Source organism: Octodon degus, unplaced genomic scaffold (genome assembly GCF_000260255.1).
Source record: "Octodon degus isolate 3935 unplaced genomic scaffold, OctDeg1.0 scaffold00107, whole genome shotgun sequence".
In the NCBI taxonomy this organism is placed as follows: domain Eukaryota; kingdom Metazoa; phylum Chordata; class Mammalia; order Rodentia; family Octodontidae; genus Octodon; species Octodon degus.
This window is the reverse complement of record NW_004524683.1, coordinates 9181413-9194155: the sequence shown is the minus strand read 5'-3', so window position 1 is coordinate 9194155 and position 12743 is coordinate 9181413. Positions and strand designations below refer to the sequence as shown.

The 12743-nt window shown below is 41.4% G+C and overlaps 1 protein-coding gene across 4 annotated transcripts in view; it reads right to left on the bottom strand.

Annotated features, from left to right (window-relative positions):
* The window catches only part of Eif2b3 (eukaryotic translation initiation factor 2B subunit gamma), a 152925-nt gene that overhangs the window by 38035 nt on the left and 102147 nt on the right, over window positions 1–12743 (bottom strand). For 3 of the 4 annotated variants that reach the window (XM_004639198.1, XM_004639199.2, XM_023724244.1), the window contains one exon: window positions 2507–2596. The exons of the other annotated variant lie outside the window; for it this stretch is intronic. In XM_004639198.1, coding sequence (XP_004639255.1) covers window positions 2507–2596 — 90 coding nt within the window. The remainder of the gene's footprint in view (window positions 1–2506; window positions 2597–12743) is intronic. 4 annotated transcript variants of the gene reach the window in all.

Here is a 12743-nt window from a genome sequence, read left to right as displayed (position 1 = left end):
CAGCTATGTGACAATGCTGGCTTTGATGCTACAAACATCCTGAAGAAACTACGGGCTCGGCATGCCCAGGGCGGCATGTGGTATGGGGTGGACATCAACAATGAGGACATTACTGACAACTTCGAGGCTTTTGTGTGGGAGCCAGCTATGGTGCGGATCAATGCCCTCACAGCAGCCTCTGAGGCTGCGTGCCTGATCGTGTCTGTTGATGAGACCATCAAGAACCCTCGCTCCACCGTGGATACTCCTCCAGCAGCGGGCCGGGGCCGGGGCCACCTTCCTTGAGATCCCACCCGTCACACTGGCTGGCAGCTGGCTGCAGGTGTGCTTGCCCTCCCTGGCTTGGCTCATTGGTATTATGAAGAAGTGGTAATAATTGGTCTGTTCTGTTCTCACTGGAGGTTATTTAAATAAAACGTAAGACTTAGAAAAAAAAAAAAAAGATAAATCTTTTTGTTTTGTTTTGACACAGGGTCTTGCTATGTAGTTCAGGCTGGCTTGAACTTACTATGTCACCCAGGCTGGCCTCACACTTGAGGTGACTGTACTGGTTCAGCCTCCTGAGTGCTGGTATTACAGGTGTGCGCCACCACACCTGATTTTTTCTATTTTCTTTATTAGTACATGTCTGTAGTAATGATTACAACCATCTTGGGGACTTGGTAAGTGTTCATGACATATTTTTATTCTTTTTTTTTAATCTCTTCCCTTTGTCCTTCCTCCAGTTCTCTTAAAAGCATTAGCAGGTCTAGCAGGTTAGGAAAAGGAAACAAAAGACAGGAATTTTTCCAGGAAAAAAGAAGCATATATGATAGTTAAGACAGTTACACTACTATTAAAAAGAAGGATTTGTGCTAATATTGTTTGGACAACTAAATGCCTATCGCTTGTATTCTGATAACTAATTTAAAGATAATAATATGCAATGTATTTTCATTGCTACCCTCCTATTACTTTGTTTTGATTTTTTTTTCCTTTTAAAAAAATGTAGCATTTCCCAATTTTTTTTAAGATTCTAGTTGTTTTCTTATCAAAAATCCTTGAGACCAAGTTTGAAAGTTTTCTTATGCACCTGGTCTCATCTGATCTTGGAAGCTAAGCAGGGTCAGGTCTGTTTAGTACCTGGATGGGAGATATTTTTTCTTTAGAAATCCAAGATCTGTGATCTACCAGTCTGTCCCTGGAAAGTATTTCAGGCTCACAAGTCTATTCTCAGAGCAAAATAAGCAAAAGTATGAATTTTGTTTCTCTGCATTCACAACAGTACACTTAAGCTTTTGTTTCAAAGCTGGAGGCAGACTTGCTCTTCTTTTCTCTTTCCTCTTTGGTAGTCTGCCTCTGACACTTTGCTAAGTGGGCCCATGTAAAGGATACCTGCACAGTAGAGACAGATACTGTAACATAACAGCAGGGGAGTTCAGCCTTGTAAAAAGAGGGAAGAAAACCCTGGAACTGTGCAGAAAGAGGCACTGTGTGTTACTGCAAGCTTTAAACATACTTTGCTGATTTATAGCACAGGTCCCAAAAATACAAGGAGGAGACTGGTACAAGCGAAATAACAGCACATAGATAACACCATTTTGGGGCCGGGGAGATGGCTCATTAGAATACGCACTTGCCTGGCAAGTGCAAGGGCCTGAGTTCAATCCCCGGTTCTGCCAAAAAAAAAAAAAAAGATAACACCATTTCACTTCTAAAACAAAACTGAGGACCCACTGTACTATTTATATAAACTGGCATCTTGGGGCTGGAGAGATGGCTCAGTGGTCTAAAGCACCTACTTGGAACAAGCTTGGCAAAGCACAGGGACCGCGGTTCAATCCCCCAGCACCACATGCCAGCCAGCTGCGCCCCCTGGTGGGCTGAGCTGGCCACACACACACACACACACACACACACACACACACACACACACACTAAATGTTAAAATTAAAAAAAAAAAAAATAAACTGGCATCTAGCATTAAGAAGGTTGGGGTGGTGGTGCTGGGGATGTAGCTCAGCGGTGGAGTGCCTAACCAGCAAGCAGGAGATCCTGAGTTTGATTCCTAGTATCTTAAAAGAAAGGGAGTGGGGAGCCCTTCCAAACTCCAAAACAACCTTAGCTGGGCATGGTGGCGCACACCAGTAATCCTAGCACTTAGGAGGCTGAGGGAGGAGGATCCTCACAAGTTCAAGACCAGCCTGGGATACACAGTAATTTTAAAGGCACCTGAACTGCATAGTGATACCCTATCTCAAAACAACAATAACAAAAGAAGCCTGGGGTGGTGGTGTAGGTAAAAGTGCTTGCTTAGTGTGTGTAAGATTCTGAGTTCAATCCTCAGTGAGTCCCTCTTACCTCCATTTAAAACTGTTACAGTTTGTTAAGAACTATACAACTCATTTGGGCTCAGTGGTACAGTGCTTGTCTAGCGTATATGAGACCCTAGGTTCAATCCTCAGCAATGCAAAAACAAACAAATAAAACCTTGTATGTCTGACTTTCTCACCTCTGTCTTTCTTACCTATTTTCCATTAGGAAATCTACAACGTATTTTTTCAAGCAGTAGAGATGGGCATCCACGAGGCCTGTATGGAAGTGTATTCTGGGGTACCTGCAAAAAGAATAGGACAGGAAGGGCTCACAATGGGCAACATGCAGTCTATTTTGCCAGCAGTAGTAGGCATCTGGAATTTGATAAGGCCAGACCAATGCTGCCTACATTGTAGCCTGGGAGACTTTGCCAGTGAACATTAGCTTTGATCCAACCATGTAAAAGCATAAAAGGTCTTCTTTGTAGAAACCTTATCTCATGTTCCACAATGCTTTTGTTCTTCTAAAGAGGGCTGGCCAAATAGCTCGCAGATTAAAATGCCTGCAAGCAGGCGCAGGGGCCGAGTCCAATCCCTGGGCCTGCCACGCAGGCCCCACCCCCGGGGTGCACGGAGATGGCAATTGAGACTGGGTGTGGTGGTGCATGCCTGTAATTCCAGCTCCTGGGAGGCTGTAAACAAGGGGATCACTATGAGTCTGATCTAGTAGTGAGACACTGAACACCCTGTAGACCCCTCCCTAAAAATATAATAAAAAAAAAAAAAGAAAAATTTACAGAGATGTCAAAAATAAAAATAAAATAATCATCAATCCAGGGCCAGTCAAATAGTTTATTGGATTAAAGCACCTGCTTAGGCAGAATGCAGGGGATGGGAGTTTGATCTCTGGGCCTGCCATGCTGGCCCCGCCCCCAGGGCATAAAGTGCTGAGAGCTGATTGAGATTGGGTGTGGTGGCACGTACCTGTAATCCCTGTAATCCAAGCATTTGGGAGGCTGCAAACAGGAGGATCACTAGGAGTCCAATCTATATAGTGAGACCCCACCCTCTACTAAATACATTAAAAAAGAAATCCCCAATCTATCTTCTATTTTCTCACAAACTCTTATCACATTTTTTTTTTTTTTTTTAAATGTATGTGGTACAGGGTCTCACTATGCAGCTCTGACTTGTAGTGATCCTCCTGTTTTCAGCCTCCCCACTGCTGGGATTATAGGTGTGTACCACCATGCCCAGACTCAGTGGCCAGTTCAGCATGCCTGGGGGCAGGACTGGAGCAGCATGTAATACTGGGGATGGAACCCTGGTCCCTATGCTTGCCTAACCAGGTGCTTAGTCTGCTGCTGTCTCCCTGGTACTTCTTACCACAATTCTTTTTTTTTTTTGGCGGTACTGGGGATTGAACTCATGACCTTGAACTTGCCAGGCAAGCACTTATTCTATTGAGCTATCTCCCCAGCCCCCTTACAATTCTTATAACTAACATTGTCCTGCCTCTCCTCTGTCTCACTTACTGAAGGTCATACCTCAACTTTCTCTTATTGAGAAGATTTCACATTATTATTCCATACTTGTGGACAATGAAGCAAAATTCTATGAAAACTCCTAACTTTCTATTCTTATTAAACAGGACTCAACTATGATATACATCCCCCAAGAAACTGTCACTAACAAGCTAAGTTTGTACTCCCACAATACTTGGTGTCTACTTCTATCAGATAATTTACCAAACAAAAATGAAAGAACCTATTTACTGGTTTCTCTTTCACTATAGTGAAAGGCAGCAGACAGTAGATTCACTTTCATAACCTTAGTATTCAGCACCATACTTAACACAGAATGTACAATAAACAGTTTTGACCAAACAAATAAATGAATGAACTAGATCATATTAAGGCACTTTTTTAGTTTCTGATTATTTTAGTTTTCCATCTTTGATTTCAGCTTTTAAAAATGTCATGCTTTTAATATCGCAGGATATATATATATATATATATATATAATTATTATTATTATTATTTTAAATTTTTCTGAGACAGGGTCTCTCTATGTAGTCCAGGCTAAAATCTTCATGTAGCCTAGGCTTGCCTTGAACTCACTGTGTATCTCCTGCCTCAGGATCCCTACTGCTGAGATTTTATTAAATAGCAAGACATGTGGCTTGCTAATTAATATAAATAAACAGTCAAGGAGAAAGGGAAAGAATAAGGTGTAAAAAATGGACATTCCAAGTATACATCTGTCTGGTTATCTTTCTACCCTGTGTTGCTCTGCCTTGACTCGCTTATAGGAAATACATTCTCATAGAATGCAGACAATTTGGAAGTAGTCAAATAAACTAAGGAATATCACCTAGGGCTTAGACTCCTTTGGGATAGGAGAAATACTTCCAAAAAAGGAATCAGAGACCTGGGAACACATATTCATAACACAAACGCGTGTGTGCCAATTAATATATATAATGAAGATGAAGAAAAGTAGAGGTACTTCCCTATCCTAACTTTCTGATATTCTCAAATTCTAAGAAATTCTTCAGGAAATATATTTTAATAAATGAGTATGGCTATTTGTTATCAAAATTTGATTTGAGGGGCAACCCACTTTCCAGGCCTCTTTCTGTCTCTCTCAGATAGAAGCTTTTTTTCTCTCAAATAAATTCTTTTTTTTTTTCTCTTTTTTTTAATTTAATTTGTGTGTGTGTGTGTATGTGTGTGTGTGTGTGTGTGTGTGTGTGTGGCCAGCTCAGCCCACCAGGGGGCGGGGCTGGCTGGCATGTGGTGCTGGAGGATTGAACCATGGTCCCTGTGCTTTGTTAAGCTTGTTCTAAGTAGGTGCTTTAGACCACTGAACCATCTCACCAGCCCCAATAAATTCTTTCTACTCTAAAAAAATTCATTTGAGTTCTATCTGCTGATAATTCTCTCCTTTGATGTGAACATTTTTTTTTTTTTTTTTTCAGTAGTGGGGATGGAACTCAGGATCTTGCGCTTGCCAGGCAGGCACTTATTCTACTGAGCTATCTCCCCAGCCTGACCTGAACAATTTAGAAAGTTGCATTCTTCTATTCACTTCCTATTTCACAAATTTAATCATCAATATACTCTCTAATCTTTAATCCTTATAATTAGCTTATGAGACAGATATATTATTTTCATTTTTATTATTGAGGTTAACTTGTACAGCCAGGATAGGAAAATTTTAAACTTCAGATAATCACATTTTGAACTGTTACCAAACCCTAGTTATATAGGGCACTAGCATTCATATTGGTTTCTTTCTTTCTTTCCTTTTTTTTTTTTTTGGGAGACAAGGTAGCCCAGGCTGGCCTTGAATTCATGGTGATCCTCCTGTCTCAACCACCCACGTACTAGAACTATAGACAATACAGAAGCTTGGACTTGTAGTGATTCTCCTGTTTTTAGCCTCCCCAGTGCCAGGATTACAGGTATGTGCCACCACGCCCAGTCTTGGTGGCCAGCTCCGTGTGCCTGGGAGGATGGGGCGCGTACGACATGTGGTGCTGGGGATCAAACCCAGGTCCTTGCGCTTGCCTAAGCAGATGCTTGGTCTGCTGAGCTATCTGGTTGGCCCTAGCATTTTATAGTTTATACAAGCCTTTTTAACACCCTCCACCCCCTTTTCTTAAAAAAAAAAAAAAAAAATAAAAAAAAAATCCAAAAATCTAACTGGTACCCAAGGTAGAGGTTTAACTGGCTACAAATTTGGAATACGGTGAAGGCACAAAGATAGGCAATTTAGAGATGACTTTGCTTTTTGGGGGGCGGGGGCAGTGGCTGGCACAATATGTCATAATCGAATCCTTGTGTTTGCCTAAGCTTGCCTAAGCAGACGCTTTAGACCACTGAGCTATTTGGCTGGCCCAACTTTGTTTCTTTCAGATTAAATGTGTAGTGAATATAAATGTTGGAACGGGGTCACTCAATAATGACATTATTTATTTATTTATTTTTGTATTTTAGTACAGGGTCTACATGGTCTACAGGGTCTCATTACGTAGCTTGGACTTGAAGTGATCTACCTGTGTTCAGCCTCCCAAGAGCTGTGATTACAGGCACATGCCATCATATCCAGTCTTCAATAATGGCTTATCTTGCTAAAAACAACTTTTGCTGCCAGGCATGGTGGCACATGCCTATAATCTTAGCACTCAGGAGGCTGACGCAGGAGGATTGCTGCAAGTTCGAGACCAGCTTGGGCTACCAAGTGAGCTCGAGGCCAGCATGAACTACATAGCGAGACCAGGCCTCAAGAAGAAAAACAAAGCAAAAACAAAAAGAATCCTTTGCTATGCCCCTGTGCCATGCTGCTTCTTTATGCTTTACAGCCAGCTGACTCTGAACTAAAACTTCCATAAATTGTGAGCTGTGGAGGACCACCTGAGCAGCTGTTTTTGAAAGAAGAGTGACTGTCTCTGTTTTGACTGAGCCTGAGCCTGACCCTATTTCCTCATATTGATATGTACAGAATTGGCTAGGACTTCTATTTATCCTTTCAGCTGGCCTTAAGCAATGTATATTGGTCTAGCTAAGGTGCTGGTGACAGTCTTTGAAGGTGGCACGCGTGTTTCCCTGGTAACCTACACCTGCTGCTCTTTAACACGAGCTGGGTTGAGACAGGATGAAGAGCAAATGGTCTGCGCTGCCAGCTGGGATCGATCCTTAAGACAGAGACTATAATTTCCTGGGGCTTGAAAGACTACATCAAAGCTGAAGCAGCAGACCCTCCAAAACATTAGATACTATCTATATAGCATAAAGCAGATTACTTTCTCTGCATATCTTCTCTGCATATGGCAGAGGTAAATGTAGGCTACCCACCCAGCTTAGCTCAGAGTTGCTTACTTCCCACAATTCTGGGCCATTCCTCCTCAAGCCACTCCTCCACTGAATAAAACCAGGTGAGGCTCTGAGTCAGCCTCTTGGTTCTGGAAAGCCATCTTTGTGGCTGGACTTAGGGGCCCTGGTTCCTCAATAATTATAAATATGTTTTAGTGTCTTTACTTTTGCTGTGGGTTGCACTGGGAGTGGTAGATTGGAATTAACTTGATGGGATTCCAAAAATGTAACTTTGGGATTACAAGTATTGGCTTCTTGGACTAAGACGAGGACCTGGAAGTGATTCCTATAGTGAGCCAAATAAATTTCTCTTCATTAAAAAAAAAAAAGTCATTAAAAGGTTTCTTTATCTCATTTGAACTGCATTGAAATAAAGATCAGTATTCCAAACAAGATAAACAAAATTAAGCGCAATGTGGTGGCAGATGCCTGTAATTCCAAGCACCCTGGAAGGCTGAAGCAGAAAGATCACAAATTTAGATTCAGCCCAGGCAATTAAAGTGAGTTAGCAAAAACCATGTCTCAAAATATTAGTTTTTTTTTTTTTTTTTTTTTGAGACAAGGTGGCCTTGGACTCATGATGACCCTCCTTCTCAACCTCCCTAATGTTGGGATTACAGGCATGCATCACCACGCCTGGCAATACTAGCTAATTTTGAAAGGGCCAGTGATGTAGCTCTCATTATAAAGCCCCTGGCTTCAGTCCTTATTACCAAGGAACACGATCAACCACACATGATAAAACAAAATCCTGAAAAAGCATCAGTGAAATCTGGATATTTGGCTTACTGCTAGAATGATGTTTGGTTTTGCATATAATAAAGAAATCAGCAAATGGAAATGAGACATTTAGAAACAGTGTTTAGCTCATTTTAAAAATGAAACTTAAGGGGCCAGAGAGATGGCTCAGTGGAATAAGTGCTTCCCTGGCAAGTGCAAGGGCCTGAGTTCAATCCCTGGTTCCACCAAAAAAAAAAAAAAAAAAAAAAAAAAGAAAGAAAGAAAGAAAGAAAGAAAAGTAAGCAAAAATGAAACTTAAGGTGTAAACTAGAGAAACTCCTTTGCAATAAAAAATAATGTATATTCAAAAAAAATCTATGGAGGATTAAAAATGGTAAAGACTGCGAACAAAACAGTCTATTTTGGACTTTAAATAGAGACATTTGGAAAACACCTTAATGTGGAGGGGTAGATCTTCTGGAATTAAGAGCCAACAACAGGAAAACTACAAACCACAGTGAAATTGGAGGACTAGAACACAATTCAGAAAAATACACAAAGTAGCCTGGAAGGCTAACCCTGCCTACTGGGAAGAAGAACCTGCATCCACTACAAGTAAGCCCAGAGAGGGTCAGCAGTTCCACAGAGAAGCAACAGATCAGGCCATCAGCTTAGGCCCAGGGAAAGCCTGCAGCTATTGTAAACTGCAAAAATTGTGGGATTTTACTCTGATGTGACTCCTTCCACACAGCAGGCTAAGGCTGGAGAAGTAATCTACTGCAGTGTCCATCATATCTCAGTGTTTAATCAGGAGCCACTTTGAATAGTGACTAGATGGGAGTTAGTCACAAGAAATAGCTGTGAGGAGTGAAGGATAGGTGTAGCCCTCTCCCCCAAGTTTAAGCTCAGGACAGGAAAGCCATGGGGGTCCTGGCACCTGTGGTGAGATGCTAAGCCAGTCATGTATGGTTTTTGAAGGATGGGCCTGAAAGTGCTGGTATTAAATCCAGCAGGCTGCATGATCACCTGCCCACTCCAGTCCCTGTGCCACTGCCAGAACAGAGCTCAGTAGTCAATCTCCTTTTCTATCTGCCAGTGTGATCAGGGATACAACTTGTCTGGGATGGCTGCCACAACCTTGGGTGTGTGAACAGAGGGGTCACTGGGAGGGGACCACACAAACCCACAGGCAGCAAAGCTAGATGGAGAATGCAGTAACTTGGGGTCCACAGAAGGATGGAAACTAGGACCAGCTAGAATGAATACAGCCCTATGATGAATTTGGCCACCTTTGGCAGGAAAAGTGCACAAAGATTCAGCATACATACACAAAAAAGCATAGAAACAAAATAGATCTTAGTAGTGAGTCACTTCCACTTTCCCATATCTGGAGGATTCCAATACTATAGACATTCAAAAAATCATGCATTTCTCCTTTTCTTAATTTGTTCTTTGGCTTTTGGTCTTTTCTTTTTGGGGGGCAGTCTTGCTATGCAGAGCAGGCTGGCCTTGAATTTGTGGCAATTCTCATGGCTCAGCCTCCCAAGCACTAGGACTATAGGTGTGCACCAGCACACCACCAGCTTCCTTCGTTTTTTTCCTTCTTTTTCTTGGTTGTTCTTAATATTCTGTCCACCTAGCTCTAATTAATTTTCTTTTATTGATTAATTTTCTTATGTTTATCTAATTCTAATTAATTTTCTTTTACTTTTTTTGCCATAATTTTATTGATAAACAAATAACAATGAGACAGTTTCAAATCAAATCAGTAGGACAGTTTCGATAATTAACACACTGCATACATTCTTCTTAGTGGTTAACTGCTGTCCAATTCTTTTACTTATAAATCTGATTCATCTCACTTTTCTCCTTTCTCCCCCCCCCCCCATCTCTCGACCTGGCCCCTCCTCATCTTTTTTTTATTTTTCAAATTTTATTTCTTTTTTCTTTTTAGTCATTTTCTTTTTTTAAAAATTAATAATTAATTTTTGTGTGTGTGTGTGTGTGTGTGCGTGTGTGTGTGGCCAGCTCAGCCCACCAGGGGGCAGGGCTGGCTGGCATGTGGTGCTGGGGAATTGAACCGCGGTCCCTGTGCTTTGCTTAGCTTAGCGTATTCTAAGTAGGTGCTTTAGACCACTGAGCCATCTCACCAGCCCAATCCATGGGATATTAATAAAGGAAAAGGAAATCAAAAGTTAAAAGCTGAATTATACCAACTAATAAGAGACAAAAAGCAAACAAAAATAAACCAGATCAATAAAGTGTTGTGAGCCCAAAGATAATATAACTAAACATGTAATGATCAGTGAGCTTACAGAAAACACATATTCAAAAGCTATCTAAACAAAATGACACAAATATGTCATTTTGTGCCTAAAGAATTAGAGCCCATAAAAAGGTACCTAACAAAAACCCAGATGATAAAAATTTTTATTGAAAGTAAGGGCGTTGAAGTGACTGATTTGAGAAAGCATCAGAACAGGGCTGATGTAAGTGGCCATAAACTTAGAGATACCTGAAAACATGAGATGATGCAGGAAAATTAATATAAGATTAACTGGAATTACTAAAACAGAAGAAGTTGGTAGAAATGACCTAAAAATCTGTTAACAGAGATAACAGAAAGCTTTCAAAATATAGGGAAAGAATTAAGACAAGTGAGGCATATAGAACACCAGGGGCCAGGGAGATGGCTCAGTAGGATGAGTGCTTGACTGGCAAATACAAGGATCTGAGTTCAATCCCCAGTTCCGCAAAAAAAAAAAAAAGAACACCAAATAGGGATGATCAGAAAAGGATTTCTCCATGACACATCATAGTAAAAATTCCAAAATCCACAGCAAGAAAAGAATCCTTTTTTTTTTTTTTTTTTTTTTTTTTTAAAGTAAGAAAAGAGGGCTGGAGAGATGGCTCAGTGGTCTAAAGCACCTACTTGGAACAAGCTTGGCAAAGCACAGGGACTGCGGTTCGATCCCCCAGCACCACATGCCAGCCAGCCCCGCCCCCTGGTGGGCTGAGCTGGCCACACACACACACTAAATAAATGTTAAAAAAAAAATAAAGTAAGAAAAGAATCTTAAAATCTGTTAGAGAAAAGCAATGAATAACTTATGAAGGTAAATCCATTAAAATTACAGCAAACTTCCTTGGCATGGTGGTGCCTGCCTGAAATCCCAACCCTCAGGAGGCTGAGGCAGGAGGATGGCATGAGTTCAAGGCCAGCCTACACTACATAATGAGCTTTTTTTTTGGTTGGAACCAGGGATTGAACTCAGGCCCTTGCGCTTGCCAGGGAAACACTTATTCTACTGAGTGATCTCCCCGGCCCCTTACATAATGAGTTTAAGGCCAGCCTGAACTACATAGTGAGATTCTATCTAAACAAGTTACAAACAATTTCATGACCACCAAACTAGTATTTCAAAAAATTCCTAAAAATATCCTAGAAAGATACAACAAAGCCAAAGTTTAGTGGAATGAATCAGGTATCAGGTATGGTGAACAGTTAAGCAAAAAGGGAGGAAAATGAAATAGTGACAGGAAAATAATGAGATAACAGAAATAAGTAAGTACTTTTCAGTACTAACTCTTAACATGATCAGTCTCAGCCTCACAAGTGCCAGGATTACCGATGTAGGCCACCATGCCCGGCAGCTGATTAAGGGCTTTTAAAGCATCTTCAAACAATTATCTAGCCTTGGGCTGGTGAGATGGCTCAGTAGTCTAAAGCACCTACTTAGAACAAGCTTAGCAAAGCAGAGGGACCGCGGTTCAATCCCCCAGCACCATATGCCAGCCAGCCTCGCCCCCTGGTGGGCTGAGCTGGCCACACACATACACACACACACACACACACACACACGCACACACGCACACACGCACAAACATAAATAAATAAAACATTTAAAAAAAATTATCTAGCCTGTATGCGGTGCCTACATTTGTCCTCAGGGTGCCACACAAAGTCTTGGCTCTGAAAGTCTCATAACCAACTGCACATGAGCACCCATGTCTGTACTCAGTGTTTCCAGATATATAGTGAAGATTTCATTCATTCAGTTGGGGTCTGATTTTTCAGGCACAGCAATATTTCTTCTTGAGCCAATGGCCCTGCAATCCCATTGCCCTCTTTGGTTTGAATACTGTCATCATTTCACCTCATCCAAAGTCCATAAATTATTTTTTGAGACGGTTCTTTGCTATGTTGTCCAGGGTTGACTTGGACTTGCTAAACTCCTGCTTTATTATAATGGCTCACAGGCGCTGGGTTTCATTAATCTACCTCCTCTCTGAAGCAGGCATTTTACAGTGAAGCCCTTGGACCAGGGAGATGGCTTAGTAGAATAAGCGCTTGCCTGGCAAGTGCAAGGCCCTGAGTTCAATACCTGGTACCTCAAAAACAAAACAAACAAGACAGTGAAGCCCACCAAGCTTTGACTATGGGTGAGGTAGGATGGTACATGGCCATCAACCTCAGTGGGCCCTTCTTTGCTCTTGCAAGGCAACTATCTTACTTTCTCACCTCTCTCATTTTGGTCTGTAGTTCTTTTATCCATTCTTTTACCTGGCCTCCCTATATCCTCAGTATTCTTTTAGGATCAGCTTGAGTTTATCTCCTTCAAGAATCCTTCCTTCTTTACATTTTTTTTTTCCAGGGGGGACTGAAGCTGAGCCCCTGTACATAGTAGGCAAGCACTCCTTCACTGGGCTATATATCTAGCCTTTATTCATGTTATTTTTTGAGACAATGTCTCACAAAATTGCTCAGGATGGTCTCTATCCTTGCCTCAGCTTCCTTAGTGACTGGAATTACATACAGGTGTACACCACTACATCTGGCTCACATATACTT